The following is a 17,548-nucleotide window of genomic DNA, read 5'->3' as shown; positions in this document are numbered from 1 at the left end:
TAGATTAAAATCTAAAAAATCAACAGATGAGTTGAATTAACGGTCAATTGTAGGGATGAGAAAGAGAAAAAAAAATATTTCAATTAAATGGTTAATTAATTAATTCGATTAATTAGGCGAAGAGAAAAAAGGTGAAATGAGTCACTTGAGGTGTTGGAGAACATTAAATGTGTGAGCAAAATGGTTGATCGAATAAAAAAGAAAAGAGAATAGAAAATGAAAAAAGAGGGAGAACATTTTTGGAGAAAAGATTAGACAACAATCGACCTTGATTGTTGAGACTTTAACCCCCAAATCTTCAAGTGATTAACAAGTGAAGTGTTTAAGGTCCTAATTTAATTCTACTTAATTAGTTGATTGTTAATTGTGATTCTTTTCTCTCTTTCGCTCTCTCTCTCTCTCTCTCTGTGTTTCTCTCTCGATTTTTCTATTATTAGTGATTAACTTTATCTTCTTCTCAATTTTCACCTCTCACTTTTTTCTCTCTCGCTTTTGTTTTTCTCTCATTTTCTTTTTTTGGCTACTTTTTTTTTCTCTGCTATTTTTCTTATGCCATAAACTACAGGTTGACATTTTTTTCTTTCTCTCTCATCATCATCTTTATCTGTATTTCTCTCTCCCGTTCTTCTGTTCTGTTTTCTTTTCTTACTTTATTCCATTGTCGTTAATTGATTTTTGGTTGATTTTAATTGGTGTTTAAAAAAAAAGTACAACTATTCATATAAATCTTGGTTTTGTTTGCGCTTTGATTGTGCTAAAGTGTTTTTGATAATTGAGTTGAAATTATTGTTCCCTCTCTCTCTCTCTCTCTCTCTCTGGCTTGTTGGGCATTTTTGTCCGTTTATCTGAGGATAAATTTTAAGAGAAACAAAATGGCCGAGCCTCATGTTGATGGTGATAATAAAAATGGTGGACATGAGGAATATGCTGTTGAGGCGATTAAAAGTAAAAAAATTATCGATGGTGTTACTTATTATCTCGTTAAATGGTTAGGGTGGCCGTTAGAGGAAAGTACTTGGGAGCCGGAGGCCAATTGTGAGAAATGTGAAAATTTAATCCAAGAATATGAGGACGAACAACAAAGAAAAGCTGACGCATTAGGTAATCATCATTCTTAATTAGGGAAACAAAGATTAACCATACGATAGATCCTTTGTTTTTTCCATTCTTTCATCATTAAGATTATTTCCAGTTTTCTTTTCACTTTGTTTCATTTTGTTTAATCTTTGATTTTTTTTTGTTCTTTTCTCTTTTTTTCTTTGTTTTTGGTGTTTTTTAATCGTCTTCATGGACCATGTTTTGTTTGGATAAACAAGTTAAAGCTGAAGATTCATCTAATTCATCTGATGTTGAAGTTATTTACCGTCGTCGTAAAAGAGGCCGAAGGAAAAATTTATCTTCGAGAAATAAAATTGATTTAACTGTGGATGGTGATGATGATGATTCCGATTATGAGAAATCTCGTAAATCTAAAAAAAGGAGAGTAAAAAAAGGTAATAACTCTTATCATGAAAGTGGCTATTTGAGTACCGATTTTCTCAACGATGAATCAACAACTACTGTTGATTCAGATTCAAATACCATTCCTAAGATGAAAAAAACACGACTGGTCAGAGAAAATGAAGCCATACAAATTTATTTAGGTTCCAGTGGAAGTGCAGCATCTCGATCACGACATCGATCAAGTGGATTTTCAAGTGAAGACTCAAAAAGGACAAAATTACCAATAACATCATCAATATGTGTCAATGGAATAACAAAAATCGAAGAGGTTGACCAACAGCAACCACAACAACAACACCAACAAGAAACCATTGAAATAACCTCAAGTCAACCATTGGAACAGCCAGTTAATCACCACCAAATCGATGAATCAAAATTTGAACCCAAATTTGAAGTTACCTTTGAATCGCCATTCGAAAGCAAATTTGAAATAACAGATGAACCAACATTTTTACCTCCTTTAGAAGATGAAAAGCCAATCCTGTGTATTGAAAGTTCATCAGATGAAAATGATGATGAAGAAGAGGAAGAGGACGATGAGGAAGATGAAGATTACGAGTCCTCATATTTTGGTTGGGAGAGAGGGAAACAGATTGAAGAAATACTCGAATGGTATGGATACCGTAATGAGATTCTTCATCTTGTCAGGTACACTGACGGTGAAGAAGAATATGTTGACGATTCTTATACCTGTCGAAAATATCCTATGCTTGTTTACGAAATGTATCGTCGATATATTGGTGAAGAATTGTCAGAAAATCAAACAATTTGGTTTAATTATGCAATCCAACGGTTCCAAGAGATTGAAGAGAATGGACCTTATGAAAATGAATCATCAGGAGAAAAACAATCAGCCAATGAATCACCACCACCGCCATCATTATCATCTGATGAGGGTGATGAAGATTCTGAAAATAATGAGAATAAATTAGATCAAGAGATACGAGATGAAGTTGAAATTGATTTTGCAAATTGATTATAACTGTTGTTTGTACGCATTGTAAATATTAATCAAACAAATCAACCAAAACAAAAAACCAAATTCATTCATTGTTTTTTACATTTCAATAAATAAAATCATTTCTTCACTAATTTTAAAGAGAATTTTTTTTTCTTTCTGTTTCAATCAGATTAAAATTGAAGAAGAAAAAAAAATCACCTCAAGGCTAATCTCTAATTCTAATCCATTTTCAATCTTATCTTTTCTCAATTCCAATTCCATGGTAACTATGATCATCTACTCACTTTAGTTGATGAGATGAATTTTTTTCTCTCTCCATTCATTTGACTGATCGAAATTCATTGGAACAGTTGATCGGTGTTCGATTATATTTTTGTTATTCTATTTGTGGGTCAGTTGGATTGTTTTCTTCTTCAAGTGAACATTTAAATTCTTGTTTCACTTTTCTTCCTCATCTTCATTTCCTCTCTTTCTTTTCCTCTTTCTTTCTCTTGTTTACATTGATTATCTTCCCTCACGTACACCATTCACTCTCTCTCTCTCTCTCTCTCTCTGTTTTGTTTCCTTGTTCTCGCTGATTCTCATCATGTTTAAATCGGTTCAACGTCTTAATCCACTTCATCGACAGATCATCCAACGGATTAACTTCAATGGACCTTTGACCATCGCTGATTACATGAAATTAGTTTTAACTTGTCCATCAAGTGTAAGTGAAAATGTTTCTCATTTCTAATGTTGATTTTTTCTTTGTTTACCTTTTGTTTTTCTTGTTTTTTTCTAATTTTCTATTGTTTTTAATTTCTTTTTCAGGGTTTTTATATGAAACAGGATGTGTTCGGGCGATCAGGCCACTTTATTACATCTCCCGAAATATCGCAAATCTTTGGAGAGGTTGGTTTACCTTTGGGTTTCTATTGTGCTTTTCCTTTGTTGTTGTTGTTGTTGTTGTTGTTGTTGTTGTTGCTATGGTTCATTCATTGGTCGTAATTGTAGTTTGATTATTATCATGGAAACATGTTAGATTTATCTATTTGATTGTTCTGATAACCAGTTAACCAGATAATTAACGTCATTTTTGTTATATCATCAAACCTTTGGATTGGTGATGAAACTGAAACATAGTCTAAGGGTTTACACTGTTACTTGATTGATTTCCATAGATATTGATTGTTAAACTTTTATTGATTTGATAATCTAATCAGTGAATTATTTTGATTGAACAATTCACCTTGAAAATAGTTTGCTGATTGTTTTTTTTTTGCTCTCCTCATCAATTAGCTGATTGCTGTTTGGTTCATCAATGAATGGCAACGTTTCAATAGTAGTCGACCTTTGAGAATCGTTGAATTAGGACCTGGCAGAGGAACTTTGGCCTCGGACATTTCCCGTGTTCTTAATCAGTTCAGTTTCGTTCGAGATCAAGCATCACTTCACCTTGTTGAAATCTCACCCCACCTCGTTCAGATTCAAGAACAACATCTATGTGGAAATGTCTCCGTTCTTGGTAAAGATAATTTCACCCGACACGATTCACAAACTAAATTAGGTTTACCAATAACCTGGTATCGGTCATTAGATCAAGTACCCGAAGCTCCAGGTTTTACCGTTTACATTGCACACGAATTTTTGGACGCATTGCCGATTCACAAATTCCAGGTAACATTGACAATTGAGATTCTCTTTCAATTGATATCATGTTGGCCATTTACATGTATAATTGTTGTTTTGTATTCTTATAATTAATTTTCGATGTTTATTTTTGATTGTGGAAAACAGAAAAACGAAGCTGGTGAATGGCGAGAGGTTCTTGTCGATATCAACGCCAATGAGGAGCTTCGTTATGTCCTCTCTCGACATCCAACTCCAGCCAGTAAACTTTTGATTACTCAAAATCACCATGACTTAAACCTTGACCATCTAGAGATTTGCCCTGAGGCTGCATTGGTGGTGGAAAATATCAGTAAACGTTTAAATAACAACGATGGTTGTGCTCTTATCTGTGATTATGGTTACGATGAGAATGACACCAAATCTCGTGACACATTCAGAGCTTTTCGTGACCACAATCAATGGGATCCACTGAAAGAACCAGGGTCAGCTGATTTAACGGCTGATGTTGACTTTGGTTACCTAAAGAGACACGTTGCCGATCAATCTCATTTCTATGGTCCAATTGATCAGAAAAGTTTCCTTGAAAATTTAGGAATCGGTGTTCGACTCGCTATGCTATTGAAAACCGCCGATGAGAAACAAAAGGAAGATCTTGTTTCGGGAGTTCGTATGATTCTGGATGACATGGGGCCGAGATTCAAATTCATGTCCATGTTTCCAAGATACTCTAAGCATCTATTCAAAACTGACCCACCGGGATTCTCGTCCGTCTACAAATCGCCCATCTAATTGTTGAAATTTTGTAGTCCCATTGTTGCGATTACAAAAGTGCCATTGATTAGTATCTATTTTTTAATCGACTTTTGTTTCCTTGTGATAGTTTGTCCTCGAGCTTAATATAAATTGTGGAAAAAAGATCCTATGTAAATGACGTTTTCGACTTTTTCTTGACTCTAATTCACTTTTCAAGTTCGAGAATTTTTGTCTTCGATCTTTCTATGTAATTAATTAGTGAAATTGTCTCTACAAATCTTATTGATTAGAAAACAATCCATTTCCTTTTTCATTTGTACAATTATTTTTTATTTCGCAAAAAATAATAGCGTTTACATTTTTATCCAAATGTAAAATTTGTTGATTGTATTTCTTGAAATTAAATCACAAATATTAGATCAACTAAGTTAATTGTGGTTGAAGTTGATTAGATGATTAGTTACTTGTTTTTTTTTAGTTAAACTAAAAAATAAATTGTATATAAACTGATTTAGATTTTGTTGATTGTTGAGTATCAAATGTGATGACTAGAAATCACTAAATATTGTGTAATTGTTTGAAAATGATGATCATTTGTTGACTAGGTTTAGTTATAAGTTTAGATTATTACTAATTGTTAATTATTAAATCAATATTGGCTTTTGATGTTGATTATGATGATTGATAGTTGTGATTTGCTGAAATTTGATTACTCTGGTATCCAACTCGCTGGAACCCATTGATCTTCAATATTAATTAATTTGACAGTATCAAAGAGACATTTTTTAATCTGCTCAACGTCCTCCACAATTAGAATCCTATCAAAATAATGACTGTAAAGATATTCTAATTTCATTGAATTTAGAGCCATTTGTTTGAGATCAATTGACTGGACTGGTAGATGATCACTATTAATACAAAGAGGAATAAATTTAGATGATTTCTGGAAGAGTAGATCATAAGATGGCCGCAGGAATACAATGTATGGTTTGATTATTGGAGAGTAAAGTAGTTTGAGTGCTCGAGGATTCGGATTAAGAAGACAAAGTTGACCTTTCTCGATTATTCTTAATATGGAGGTAATATGAATACCATAGTAATCTTGTTGAAATTGTCCATATTCTGGGAAACGGGAACATTTAATTTCATCGAGAAACCATTGAGTAGAAACAAAATAATAATCAAAACCATCACGTTCCCATTCAGCGGGTGAACGGGTTGTGTGAGGAACTGGTCGAGTGAAAAGTTTAGAATCATGGTCAATAAGTGTATCCAAAAGACGATTGGTGTCCAAAGGATAAGGGGCAATGAAAACTAATGGTCGATAAGTTGAATGTGTGGTTGAAGATTTTAGAAGAGAAACTTCAAGGTAAGTGGAAATGTCTTCTCTTCCAAGTTCATCGGCATCTTTAACTCGGTACATCATTTTTTTCACTTTTCGATATTTATTTAAACTTCGTCTTATTTTATAGCGAAGTGGATGGTTTAGTTTAAGTTTTTTTAAACGTCCAAACTCTCGAAGATCACGAATATCTCTTGAGGCAACTATCCGTTTCTCTTGAAGTGATTTAGACGGGATTAGACCTGCATGGATGACCGAATAGTAGAAAATGTCAAGAGAATCATCTTCACGACGAGCTTGCCACCAATCGTCTTCATCCATGTTAACAATATGAAGAATATCACCTTTCTTGAAAGATAGTCCAGCTTCGGGACACGGATGGTTAGGGTCTTGGGAGGGAAAATAATCAAATAAGGCTTTAACTCGGATGGTTAATTCACTCTTAATCCGACCAGAGGAACCATAATCACCAGGAAGAAGTTTAAATGAGATGATAGAGTTTCGACATTCATGCTCTAACATGGTAAGTATTTCCATGAAAGAACGTCCTTTTAAAGAGTAACCATTTACCTCGAGAATACAATCGCCTACGTTGATTAGGCCACTTCGATGAGCGGCACCTCCATAGATAACACGAGAAATGACAATGTTACCAGTTTGATCTTCAAACGTAACTGTAGCTCCCAATGGTTCTTGATTTTTAATCACTTGGACAATCTTAACTGAAGCCATTTCGTCATCATAATTGGGATAAAATTCCATAGATGAATCTTCATACTCTTCTTCAGGTAAACTTGGTTCAAATTGTTTATTGGCGACAATATCATGAGTCCAAAGAAGAGCTTGTAAATGTTCATTATTCAATATTTTACATAAGCTCTGTGCTTCATCAATCCATTCCTTAGTCAGGGAATCTCGAACATCAATAGACATCTGAAAACCATCAAGAAACATTGGTGTCCATTTGTGGTCATTTTTTTTATTCTCAAGAAAATCTGAACAAATGGAGGCCAAGGGTCGAATCTTCTGACCATCCAAAATAGTGACCACACTTTTGATCTCACTCTTATCCTGAGTTAACACCGATCTACTTGATTCACTAGTCACCAGATTTCTCAGACTTTCCAAGACAAGTTCATAAGCTAAAAGAGAATAGAACAAAAAAAAACAAATGTAAACACAAAGAAGAGAAAATGTAAAACAAAAACAGCGAATTGTAATTCTTGTCACTGGTCAATTAGATCGATTGACCTAAACCTCTTACCTTCGTTAGATGCCTGAGTCATTTGAGAATCAAAATTAACGAAGAAATTAATTCACAGAATTTTCTGTCAACTATTTTTTCCTCTCCAATAAATTAATCAAATTTCATTGAGAAAAAAAAATTCTCAGTTCGAAACAATTTCATCTCTGATTGGCTCTTTTTCCATTTAGGCGGCAAATTCAAAAGTTCGAAAAAATCGAACAAAATAATAATCGAACTAATTTTTAATTTCTCTTACAATTTTATAAAAGTTCTATTCAAATTTTCCATTTTTTTTAATTATCAAGCTAATCGACTAATCAACTAATCTATTAATCATTGAGTTCTATTGATCATTTCAAGTGATTAAATTGATAGAAAACCAAATTGATTGATGTCAATCAACTTGAAAGATAATTAAATTGTTTAATTTGTTTTTATCTTCTATTGTTAATTAACCGTTTACATCATCACTGTGATGATTAATGTTTGTTTTAATCTTTCTGATAAGTAATTAATGTTAATTCAATTTCCATCATCAGCTGTGATCAGCTGATTCATTGTCTCTTTAATCAAGAGGCGTAAATGTAACTTTGTGTTTCTACATGTTAACAATTAGTTAATTTCTTATTCTAAATTATTTATTTTAATTAAATTGTTTCTTCTATTCTCTTTCATCTGGACAATTAACTAATTGTAGAGAAAATGGCGGATAAATCTAAGAAAATGGATCATCAAGTTATAGATGTAAGTCAATTTTTCTTGTTTTTTAATTTTCTTTTTTTCTTTTCTCTTTTGTTCCTTTCATTTTTATTGATTATCTTTGATTAATTTATTAATTGTTGTTTCTTTTTTTTTGGGTTTGGATTCCATTTTATGATTGGCAATTGATTTGATTAGGTTGAACCATCAAATTCATCAGAAAGGTGAGATAAATTTCCTTCAAAGGGTCAGTTTGATGTTAGGCCTGAAGTTGGAATATAATCTATATGATTTAATTTGATTTGGTTAATTTTTCTATTCCATTCTAATTAATTGTTTGTGTGTTTGTCCCCTTTAATTAGAAATGTGCCATTTGGAGAGCCTAGTACATCATCTGGTTCTCAGCAAAAGGTTGTTCAAGTTCAACAACAAGTTCAACAGGTGACTGACATTATGCAAGAAAATATCACCAAGATACTTGACCGTGGACAGAAACTGGACAATTTAGAGGACAGATCAGGTAATTAATTAATCTTTTCTCAATGCAATTAACGTATCAAAATTCATTCTATTCACTTATCTCTATCTTTTTGTTTATTAGCAATTTTATCATCTAAATCGGAAGATTTTCGGGTTTCTGGTCGGCGACTTGGACGAAAAATGAGATGGCAGAACATGAGGATAACCATAATTGTAGTTTTAATTATTATCGCTCTCATCATAATAATTTACTTTGCTGTTAGTATCAAATGGAATCAATTTTGATTACTAAATTAACTAATAACAATCCCCTTTTATTATCATTTTTCTTTCTCTATTCAGGTTAAGCATTGAATCATATTGACACCTTTTCATCATTGACAACTGACAATTGATTCTGTTTCCGTTTCAACCTGCTATTAACTCCAAGATATTATCAACACCACAATTAACTAATCAACGATATGTTATTTGACTAAGTTTTTTATTCTTACAACTCTCATTGTAACAATTAAATCTTAACATCATCAAATTTTTATCCATCTTGGTGTTGAGGTAATTTATCATCGTTATTTTCACTATTTAAAAATTGTTACCTTTCCAATCAATCGAAATATTTTTTTATCTAACAAGCAAATCAAACCTGTAACTATCTTATTCTCATGTGCAAATGATAAACAATTAAATCAGTGTTTAATTATCGGAATTTTGATTGAAAACTAATTAAATTAATCGAAAACTCTACATGAACGCCATCTGTTGACAGAATTTCTATCAACAGCTGTTCCTTTCAATAAGATTGAGATTTTGTTCAATCATTTCTTTGGATCTTTTTAATTGTCTGAGGTTAATTGTTTCGTCATCTAGTGATTTAAATATTTAATTCTAGTACTGAGCCATCATTTGATTCTAGTATTAACTGAACGTTATAATCATGTCATCTAATAATAAATCAGATTACCAAGCAATCGATGTAAGTAAAATGAGAAGACATTTGTTATTATTTTCCAATTTTTATTTTCTTTTTAATTTTAAAATTTTTTTCTTTAATTATTTACGTAAATTTTGTTTAATTATCATTCTTATGACCTTGATCTGTTTCCTACCTTCTCTATGGTAACGATTTTGTTCAGGTTGATACACCAACTTCACCAGAAAGGTAAGATGATTTTCTATACAATTTTTCTTAAAGAATCAACTGTTTGTCCTTGGTTAGCAACAGTCTTTACATTTAAGCTTAATTGTGTCTTTTTACTTTAATTGATGTGACAGTTTTGAGTTATTTTCTAATTGTTCTTTTCTTTTCAATCTAATCTTATTAGGTTACAACCTTTCGGTGAGCCTAGTACATCATCTGGTTCTCAGCAAAAGGTTTCACAAGTTCAACAACAGGTCAAACAAGTGGCCAGTATAATGCAAGAAAACATCTCTAAGATACTGGACCGTGGACAGAAATTGGATCATTTGGAGGACAGATCAGGTGAGAGAGAAAGAATTTCAATTATTTATTAAAAATAGAAATGGAATTTAACTAATCATCGAAATTATATCTTCTCTTTTAGCACTTTTATCGTCAAAATCGGAAGATTTTCGAGTATCTTCCCGTCGACTTGGGCGTAAAATGAGATGGCAGAACATGAGATTAAACCTTATAATCGCTGCGATTGTGATAATTATAATCATCATAATTTACTTTTCGGTGAGTAACTATTTACTGATTTGTCTAATTACCAAATCTAATTCCTTTATTTTTCAATTTATTCACATTTTAGGTAAAAAATTAATGTTTACATCAAAGTGGATGAAAATGGTCGTTTCTGTTTCTATACAATTACAATTACATTCCATCAATTAAACATCATCGCAATTAACCATCAAATGATCACATTTGCAATTATCAATCTGATGAGATGCACCGGATCAAACAATCAACCCATCATCTAATTGCATTTCCTTTATCGCCAACAATTAGCTTATTAACTTTTATAATATACACCAACTAATTATGTAAATGGAAACAAATTTAATCTCAAATGTTGGTTTATATTTTTAAACTCACAATGTATAAATCTATGTAAGAAATATCAAAATTAATCAGTCTCCCACCAAATCAAATTATCAACACCAACAATCAATTAATTATCTCTTAAAACATGCCAACAAAATGGGAATCGATATCAATCAAATTGTAATTAAACCGATTATAAGATGAAAAACAATTACAATCAATACAAATGGTAAACAACATTTGTAACTTTTATTTTTCCATCGATTGAAAATCAAATCATATTGTCAAATTATCTTAGAAATTGTTACAATTAACTAATTACAATTAAGGTGAATTGTTGAGAAATCAAGGGGAAAAAGATCGTCGCTTTTTCGTTGAAATTAATGACGATTATTGTTGATCGTATTTTTCGCCTTAATTGTTGACGATTTAATTTTAATTCTTCCAGTGAATCTATCTAATTGTTCTTGTAATTTTTTTGATTTAATTTTCTCTTTCTCTAATTGTTCAAGTAAACATTGAATACGATGATAAGCCTCTTGTTTACATTCCTCTAATTGTTTGTAGCATTTATCTAAATCAGTTCGTAATTCATCAGCCTGAACCATCCTATTCAAACTAATTGGATCAAAACTAATTGTCTCACTAATCAAAGGTTTCTCATTGATTAATTTACCGATTTCTCTTTCATAATTTTCATGATTCGATCTAATTAAGGCTTCGAGTTCGAGAATCGCTGTTTCTTTTTGCTCGATGCGTTTTTGTAGACATTCAATTATCGTTTCGAGCACTTTGGGAATCGCCTTGTTGGTTGTCGATGTTTTTAATTGTTGCTGCGATTGTTGGTCGTCCATCTCATCGACTTCCACTGGTTGTGAACTGTTTTCACTTTCGAGCCTCGATTTGAGTCCATTCTCCGATTTATTCAATAGAAATTCATCTTTCTCCGTTAATAGTTTACTATATTTCTCCTTCCATGATTGAATATGTTCATGTAGTAAATTGTTTTCCTTTCGAGTTAATTCAATTTGTTCAAAGTAATGAGTTTCCGATTCAGTGATTGAGTCACTTAGCTTTTCGATGTGATCTTTAATGTCCATCACAACAGTCAACAGTTTGGCACATTTTGAACATTTCGTTGAAACGATTGACTCGATAATTTCATCGGTTTGAATGCTGATCGTTGTTTTAACCAATTCATTTGTTTGATTTGCTTTATCCAATTTAACCAATTCTTTTGGCTCAAATTGATCATGTTCATTAACCACCATTGGTGATTCGAGTGTTAAATTGTCCTCAACAATTGCCGGTGTCTCATCTAGATCACAATCAACCGTTGTCTCTACGTCCTCATCTTCAGCCTCGATTGTATTTTCATCTTCATCAATTTCATCTTGGCAATTTAAATTTTCATTAACTGATTGTAAATTCAATGGATTTTTATCTAATTCAGATGAAAACAACACTTCACCTTCACTTAATTCATAATTAGAATCAACTGATTGTCTAGTTGGTTTAATATTTTCATTCTCAACAATTGTTGACGTTGATGTCGTTGTAGATGAAGTTGTTGATATAATTGTTGAACTTGATGTTGTCTCTTCATCATCAACATTTTCACAATTAATTGTTGATTTAGTTTTCCTTGAATCTTTATGGTTATGATTTAATTTCATTTGAGCTGAAATTTCATCGGCATAAACACAGATCAACTTGAAATGCTCATGACGAAGTCTTTTCAATTCCATAACTAATTGTTGATTTTGTCCACGAACCAAATCAAGTTCACCTTTAAGTGCAATAACTGTAGTTAAATCAGCTGATAGCGATCGACCCTCCAACAGATTGACCAGTCTCTCCAAACTCGGACAATCAATGACCACATCAGACCGAGAATTGGACTCATGAATACCGAATAGTATTTCCTTCATTCCCAATTGTAATCCTCGATTTTCATCTTGTAAAACTTTCAAATGCGAAACCATTTTGGCTCTTTCATCATCTAATTGTTTGGTTTCACTTTGATTATCAATCCTTTCAACTGATTGTGATCCTGATGATAATCTAATTGCTCTCAATTTCTCTTGAAGAGCAATTTTCTCATCTTCCAATTTAATTATCGTTTGCTGGAGTCGTAATACTTTTATACGATCATCCATAATCTCTGGTAATATTTTCTCAGTGTCCAGTGAATCTAAACCATTAAGAGTTGACCCACTGCCCATTTCCTTAAGAAAATCAAGTTGATCCTCATAAGAATTTAATTTAATACTCAACTGATTAAGATCTTGAATCGCTTCCTCTAAATGTCGCTCCTTGGTTAATAATTGTTTCTTTAACGCTTTAACCTCATTCAGCGCTTCGGCCAGTCCATATTCACCCCGTTCATAGGCCATTTTCATCTTGGTCACTTGATGAAGTTCATCATCTTTAGCTTTCAATTCATCTTCAAGTTGGTCAATTTTAACCTTCATTTGTTCAACCTAAACAATTAGGAATTAGAAATTAGAAATTAGAGATAAATCATATTGATCAATAACAATTATCAGTAACAATTTGTTAATTCACCTTTTCTTTGATTGTTCAACATTTCCATCAATTTCGGACTGGTCATTTGTTGGACTTTTACTTTGTTTGGTCAACTTTTTAATCAACTCATTCTGTCCCTGAATTGTATTCACTGCTTCAGTTAATTGTTCCTTTAGATAGTTAATTGTTTCACTCTTTTCAGTTAATTCTTGAAGTAAAAGTGAATTGGATTTCTCGTTAATTGAGCTTAGTGATGGTGGTCCAGGTTGATTTGATCTCGAACCATTTAGTTGACCAATCAAAGTGTCTTTTTCCTTAATCATCTCAATCAACTCATTCATCTTATCATTTAATTTACTTGTTGTATTATCATGTTTCTCATGAATGGAATCCAATTGTTTACGATAAGAATCATTTTCTTTTAAAAAATATTCTTTTTCTTTGATTAGATTTTCATTCATCTCTTGTATACCCAAACATTGATTTCTCATGGTTTCCATTTCATCGGCCGCTGATTTGACCTCATTCGTGGCAAGGGACAGTTGATCTTTCAGTGTTTTCACTTGACGGGCCAGTTCAACGTTAGCACGTTCCATTAGGTCCAATTCATCGAGTAAACTTTGAATTTGTTTATTTTTTTCTCGAAGTTTTTCCAAAGGTTCAGCAGTTTCAGCGATAGAATCTCGAAGACCATGTTGACGAGTTTCCATCTCTTCCTTAAGAGATATAATCTCATCTTGAAGTGATTCAATTTCCTTCTCATTTAATTGTAATTTAGTCTCCAAATCCCCTGATGATTAAATCAAATTGCAACAATTAGAAGAAAATTTCTTAACAACAAAAGGCCAATTTACCTATTCGACGCTTAGATCGGGACAGGTCATTGTTTTTCCCTTCTAGTGTTTCCTTTAGATCAGCTAATTGATTCTGATAATCTTTAATCTGGCTCATTGGGTCTAATCCATGTTGATTAACTAATGATGATTTATACAAATCAACTTGTTTTCTAAGATTTTCCAATTCATTTTTGTCATTCTTTTTAATATATTCCTCGAGCTCTTCAACGGCCACATCCGCTTGTAGCGCCTTCACTTGCATTACACATTTAGCGGCTTTAAATGCACTTCGAAGTAGATCAATATTTGATTCATCTGATGGATTAACCTGTCAAACAATTAAAGTTAATTGTTAGCTAAATATCACATTGATTTTTGGGTGGACAAAGTTGATTAATATTTTTTTTCCAACCTGGAAAAGTCAACACTTACCTCAATCAGTTGATCATAAAGTAGTTCAGCTTTTTCATCATCTAAATCATCAAGATTAACTTTAACAATTAAATCCCAATCAGTCATGATGATTTAGTTTTAGAACAATTTAATTGTTGATCAGTTGTGATTAAATCAGAAGCACACCTTATCATTGATACTTTTGTTTTGTTATTGTTTTTGTTTCCAAGGTAACTGTTGGTGTAATTGTTAATCATGTTGCTTGATTGTTGAATGAATCAACAAATTGCTGTAACTATCAACTGGCAAATAATTAGCATATCGGTTGACCAATTAATTGGGAGATTTAATTGTTTTCAATTTCATTTATTGATTCCTAACCGATTGTTATTCAGTATTGAAGACAAACTAATCTAATTGCTTGGAGATTGTTAATTGTTTACAACCAAATTAATGGACAATTTATTGATTTTTTGGATATCCATTAAAACTGATGAGACAATTTTGAAATGTCATTAACTTGATTACTATTCATGGGAACTTATTGTTTAGAAATTGCTTTTTAATTTAATCATAATTAGTTAATCGTAATTAGCATCAGTCACAATTAATTTGGTCTTTTGATTTAACAATTTATCAAATGATTAGTAAATTCAATGTAACTAATTTTCACCACTGTTAAGATAACCAATTAAAGCTAATCAGAATCAGATCTTAATCAATTAATTGTGAGACTAATTAGTTTATCTGATTATTGGTACAGTTGAAATAATTATTGATACTATTAATATTATATTATTGATAGTTAACAATTTAATTAGTTTGTTATTAATTTTGAATAAAAAGTTTCTCATTTGATTGTCAACTAATCAGCTTATTGATTAAATATTTGGACTTTAATTCAAAATGATTAAATTAAGTAATCAAATTGAATGTTAATACAATTAAAATACCTTCATCCTTTTCCTGATTGTTATAACATAGACGATAACATAATTAATTAACTAATCACAATGATAATTGTGATAATATGATAACAATTAAACTGCAGATGATTATATAAAAACTCATAGTAATCCAATCAACTATTAGTCGCTAAGTTAATTACAACAGTGTTTCCAAATTTTGATCCAGTTAATTAACCATAACAATCAACTGAAAATGATCCGATCACTTGTTACCTTGATCTTAATTGTAGCTACAGTTGAAGCTACAGGTAAAAATATTACCTTTACAAATTGTGGTAAGTTAATAAACAATTAAAAAATACACACACAACAAGCTGATCATGTTAACAATTAACTAATTGTGTTTGTATTTCAGTTGATACTGGAAAAATTAATTGGGTTACCGTTGATCCTTGTGAATCTGAGCCATGTACCTTTCAACCAGCAATGGACGTTACCGTTCAAGGGGAATTAGTTTCTGGTAAGATTTTAATTGTTACCAACAATCAGATGAGTTAATTAATGATTTAATTACTCTCCCAAGTATCAACTTCAACCGCTCCTAAGCTCGAGGTTCAGGTCAATGTTTTAGGCTTCTGGACAACTTATCCTGACCTGGATTCTGACGGTTGTAAATATCTTACCTGTCCCTTGACCGCTGAAAAGGCCACTGCATTCAAAATTGTCTTGACCACTCTTGATTGGCTTCCACCGGTAAGTTAATTAACCAAACAATTAAAATTCAAATTGATTAATTTGCTTTTCCTCTATTATCATTAGATGAAAACTCAAATCCGATTCATATTATATGATAACGACGGTGTTACTGAGCTTAATTGTGCTCAAGCCGATATTAAAATTGCATAAATAACCATGTTAATTGTGAACAATTAAAATCTGATAAATAAATTAAATTACCTTATGAAATCAAAACAATTTCAATCTCAATTTATCATTATATAATTTTAATTTGATTGTGAAACAAAAAGATGAGGATAAACAATTAGATTAACATTGATTGGTTTGAAATTATTGTTGAGATGATGAAAAAAAAAACAATCAAATTTAATCACAATTGAATGTTGTATGATTACATTAATCACTATTTACCAATTGGTTGATTTAATTAACAGGTTAACTTAACAACAATTAAATGAAAAAAGTTATTTAACTAATCACAATCAAATGCAAGTGATTTCCCAAAAACAATTGATAAAATGGTTAATATTTTGTTCAAAGGTTGATCATGATTAGCAAACAAAAGGTGACACAATTTGATTAATGATCGCAAGTTAATTTACTTGATTAACTGTTGATTTAGTTAATATTTACTGTGGTAAATGAGGGATAATTTTGTTGTTGATCAACGGCTGAAGATGAGGTTGATTGTTGTTGTTGATGATCAGCAGTTGATGACCAGAACTTTGGTAATTGAAGCTGACCGGAAGGAAATGATTTCCCTTGGACAACAAATAATTCATTTAAAATGATGAAAGTAATTATACCAAGGCTAATGAGGATATTATCTGTTGTCATTAATGAGAAAAGATTAGCAAATCGGATTAGCATTAACAGTCCAGCAAATAAGATTAGATTTGGATAACTTTCAGTTGCGACTGACCAAACACCATAACTGTAAATGGTCAAGACAAGGATGAAACAGAGAAAAGCAAATAGACCAGTGACTTTGGGATTGGAAAGATAATCAACAATTGCAATTGATAAATTTCCAACAATTAGGGTGGAAGTTATGGTTTTTAATTGCTCTCGACTGGAGACAACGCTTTCCACTTTGTGTCTAATTAAATCCAATCCTTTGGGTCTATTAAGGTTGAAAGGTCCACTTGATGGTGGTATTAATTGTGGTTCATCCATTGTAATAATCAACTGATCAACACTAATTAAGTTGAATGTAATATTGGTCAGGGAAAACAATTAAACAAAACAGTATCTCTTTATTAGGATTAACACTGAATATCAAATGGCAAGTTGATGATGTTAGTTAATTGTGATCATGTCTTTTGATTGTATCGGTATCATTGTGATTAATTTATTAGCATCCTAATTGTTTAAGTCTCTTTGTTAATTGGGAGACATTCATTGGGATCAATTGTAGGAGTTAATTGGCCCAATCCTTTATATTTATGTTACAATTAATCCTTAAGAGTTAATTGTGTATATCCCAAATGAAGGATTTTAATCAATTAAAAGGCAAACAATTTAGTCAATTGCAAAGGAAA

General features: G+C 31.7%; 7 protein-coding genes across 8 annotated transcripts; 5 read left to right on the top strand and 2 right to left on the bottom strand.

Moving 5' to 3' along the window:
- The first annotated feature begins 25 nt into the window (after positions 1 to 25).
- LOC128389005 (M-phase phosphoprotein 8-like) lies at positions 26 to 2,595 on the top strand. Of its 2 annotated transcripts, XM_053348513.1 has the most exons (3): positions 28 to 1,101; positions 1,317 to 1,493; positions 1,644 to 2,595. In XM_053348513.1, the coding sequence occupies exons 1-3, from the start codon at positions 873 to 875 to the stop codon at positions 2,477 to 2,479; spliced, it is 1,242 nt and encodes a 413-aa protein (XP_053204488.1). In that variant the 5' UTR covers positions 28 to 872; the 3' UTR covers positions 2,480 to 2,595. The 2 variants fall into 2 exon arrangements, with proteins under 2 accessions (XP_053204487.1, XP_053204488.1); XM_053348512.1 differs by having other exon boundaries at positions 26 to 1,101; positions 1,317 to 2,595.
- A 137-nt stretch (positions 2,596 to 2,732) lies between these two features.
- Positions 2,733 to 5,141, top strand: LOC128389006 (protein arginine methyltransferase NDUFAF7, mitochondrial-like). The gene is made up of 4 exons (XM_053348514.1): positions 2,733 to 3,170; positions 3,275 to 3,355; positions 3,743 to 4,120; positions 4,241 to 5,141. The coding sequence occupies exons 1-4, from the start codon at positions 3,051 to 3,053 to the stop codon at positions 4,862 to 4,864; spliced, it is 1,203 nt and encodes a 400-aa protein (XP_053204489.1). The 5' UTR covers positions 2,733 to 3,050; the 3' UTR covers positions 4,865 to 5,141.
- A 293-nt stretch (positions 5,142 to 5,434) lies between these two features.
- LOC128389002 (MAGUK p55 subfamily member 7-like) lies at positions 5,435 to 7,632 on the bottom strand. The gene is made up of 2 exons (XM_053348509.1): positions 7,435 to 7,632; positions 5,435 to 7,312 (listed from the first exon to the last, which is right to left on the bottom strand). The coding sequence occupies exons 1-2, from the start codon at positions 7,454 to 7,456 to the stop codon at positions 5,538 to 5,540; spliced, it is 1,797 nt and encodes a 598-aa protein (XP_053204484.1). The 5' UTR covers positions 7,457 to 7,632; the 3' UTR covers positions 5,435 to 5,537.
- A 340-nt stretch (positions 7,633 to 7,972) lies between these two features.
- LOC128389008 (vesicle-associated membrane protein 8-like) lies at positions 7,973 to 9,301 on the top strand. The gene is made up of 5 exons (XM_053348516.1): positions 7,973 to 8,160; positions 8,314 to 8,339; positions 8,478 to 8,635; positions 8,717 to 8,853; positions 8,938 to 9,301. The coding sequence occupies exons 1-5, from the start codon at positions 8,119 to 8,121 to the stop codon at positions 8,947 to 8,949; spliced, it is 375 nt and encodes a 124-aa protein (XP_053204491.1). The 5' UTR covers positions 7,973 to 8,118; the 3' UTR covers positions 8,950 to 9,301.
- A 92-nt stretch (positions 9,302 to 9,393) lies between these two features.
- Positions 9,394 to 10,863, top strand: LOC128389010 (vesicle-associated membrane protein 8-like). Its single transcript, XM_053348517.1, has 5 exons — positions 9,394 to 9,568; positions 9,729 to 9,754; positions 9,918 to 10,075; positions 10,158 to 10,294; positions 10,368 to 10,863. Exons 1-5 carry the CDS (start codon positions 9,530 to 9,532, stop codon positions 10,377 to 10,379), a joined length of 372 nt encoding a protein of 123 aa, XP_053204492.1. The 5' UTR covers positions 9,394 to 9,529; the 3' UTR covers positions 10,380 to 10,863.
- Positions 10,864 to 13,045: 2,182 nt separating this feature from the next.
- LOC128389007 (interaptin-like) lies at positions 13,046 to 14,955 on the bottom strand. The gene is made up of 3 exons (XM_053348515.1): positions 14,401 to 14,955; positions 13,987 to 14,296; positions 13,046 to 13,922 (listed from the first exon to the last, which is right to left on the bottom strand). Exons 1-3 carry the CDS (start codon positions 14,485 to 14,487, stop codon positions 13,168 to 13,170), a joined length of 1,152 nt encoding a protein of 383 aa, XP_053204490.1. The 5' UTR covers positions 14,488 to 14,955; the 3' UTR covers positions 13,046 to 13,167.
- A 481-nt stretch (positions 14,956 to 15,436) lies between these two features.
- LOC128388924 (mite group 2 allergen-like Ixo r 2) lies at positions 15,437 to 16,244 on the top strand. Its single transcript, XM_053348394.1, has 4 exons — positions 15,437 to 15,604; positions 15,685 to 15,789; positions 15,853 to 16,022; positions 16,089 to 16,244. Exons 1-4 carry the CDS (start codon positions 15,523 to 15,525, stop codon positions 16,173 to 16,175), a joined length of 444 nt encoding a protein of 147 aa, XP_053204369.1. The 5' UTR covers positions 15,437 to 15,522; the 3' UTR covers positions 16,176 to 16,244.
- Positions 16,245 to 17,548: the final 1,304 nt, after the last annotated feature.

The sequence above is a fragment of the Panonychus citri genome, unplaced genomic scaffold (genome assembly GCF_014898815.1).
Source record: "Panonychus citri isolate SS breed McGregor unplaced genomic scaffold, ASM1489881v1 Contig00104, whole genome shotgun sequence".
NCBI lineage: Eukaryota > Metazoa > Arthropoda > Arachnida > Trombidiformes > Tetranychidae > Panonychus > Panonychus citri.
This window is presented reverse-complemented; position numbering and strand designations above follow the sequence as displayed.

What these genes read in the sequence shown, in the direction of transcription:
- LOC128389005 (XM_053348512.1), top strand. Translation starts at nt 873, where the DNA reads ATGGCCGAGCCTCATGTTGATGGTGATAATAAAAATGGTGGACATGAG. An exon ending in AAGAAAAGCTGACGCATTAG is followed by an intron (nt 1,102 to 1,316) that starts GTAATCATCATT and finishes TGGATAAACAAG; the next exon opens with TTAAAGCTGAAGATTCATCT.
- LOC128389006 (XM_053348514.1), top strand. Translation starts at nt 3,051, where the DNA reads ATGTTTAAATCGGTTCAACGTCTTAATCCACTTCATCGACAGATCATC. An exon ending in TTTTAACTTGTCCATCAAGT is followed by an intron (nt 3,171 to 3,274) that starts GTAAGTGAAAAT and finishes TTTCTTTTTCAG; the next exon opens with GGTTTTTATATGAAACAGGA. An exon ending in TATCGCAAATCTTTGGAGAG is followed by an intron (nt 3,356 to 3,742) that starts GTTGGTTTACCT and finishes CTCATCAATTAG; the next exon opens with CTGATTGCTGTTTGGTTCAT.
- LOC128389002 (XM_053348509.1), bottom strand. Translation starts at nt 7,456, where the DNA reads ATGACTCAGGCATCTAACGAAG. An exon ending in GACTCAGGCATCTAACGAAG is followed by an intron (nt 7,313 to 7,434) that starts GTAAGAGGTTTA and finishes ATTCTCTTTTAG; the next exon opens with CTTATGAACTTGTCTTGGAA.
- LOC128389008 (XM_053348516.1), top strand. Translation starts at nt 8,119, where the DNA reads ATGGCGGATAAATCTAAGAAAATGGATCATCAAGTTATAGAT. An exon ending in TGGATCATCAAGTTATAGAT is followed by an intron (nt 8,161 to 8,313) that starts GTAAGTCAATTT and finishes TGATTTGATTAG; the next exon opens with GTTGAACCATCAAATTCATC. An exon ending in CAATTTAGAGGACAGATCAG is followed by an intron (nt 8,636 to 8,716) that starts GTAATTAATTAA and finishes TTTGTTTATTAG; the next exon opens with CAATTTTATCATCTAAATCG.
- LOC128389010 (XM_053348517.1), top strand. Translation starts at nt 9,530, where the DNA reads ATGTCATCTAATAATAAATCAGATTACCAAGCAATCGAT. An exon ending in CAGATTACCAAGCAATCGAT is followed by an intron (nt 9,569 to 9,728) that starts GTAAGTAAAATG and finishes GATTTTGTTCAG; the next exon opens with GTTGATACACCAACTTCACC. An exon ending in TCATTTGGAGGACAGATCAG is followed by an intron (nt 10,076 to 10,157) that starts GTGAGAGAGAAA and finishes CTTCTCTTTTAG; the next exon opens with CACTTTTATCGTCAAAATCG.
- LOC128389007 (XM_053348515.1), bottom strand. Translation starts at nt 14,487, where the DNA reads ATGACTGATTGGGATTTAATTGTTAAAGTTAATCTTGATGATTTAGAT. An exon ending in TTTATGATCAACTGATTGAG is followed by an intron (nt 14,297 to 14,400) that starts GTAAGTGTTGAC and finishes ATTGTTTGACAG; the next exon opens with GTTAATCCATCAGATGAATC. An exon ending in CCGATCTAAGCGTCGAATAG is followed by an intron (nt 13,923 to 13,986) that starts GTAAATTGGCCT and finishes TTTAATCATCAG; the next exon opens with GGGATTTGGAGACTAAATTA.
- LOC128388924 (XM_053348394.1), top strand. Translation starts at nt 15,523, where the DNA reads ATGATCCGATCACTTGTTACCTTGATCTTAATTGTAGCTACAGTTGAA. An exon ending in TCAAGGGGAATTAGTTTCTG is followed by an intron (nt 15,790 to 15,852) that starts GTAAGATTTTAA and finishes TACTCTCCCAAG; the next exon opens with TATCAACTTCAACCGCTCCT. An exon ending in CTCTTGATTGGCTTCCACCG is followed by an intron (nt 16,023 to 16,088) that starts GTAAGTTAATTA and finishes TATTATCATTAG; the next exon opens with ATGAAAACTCAAATCCGATT.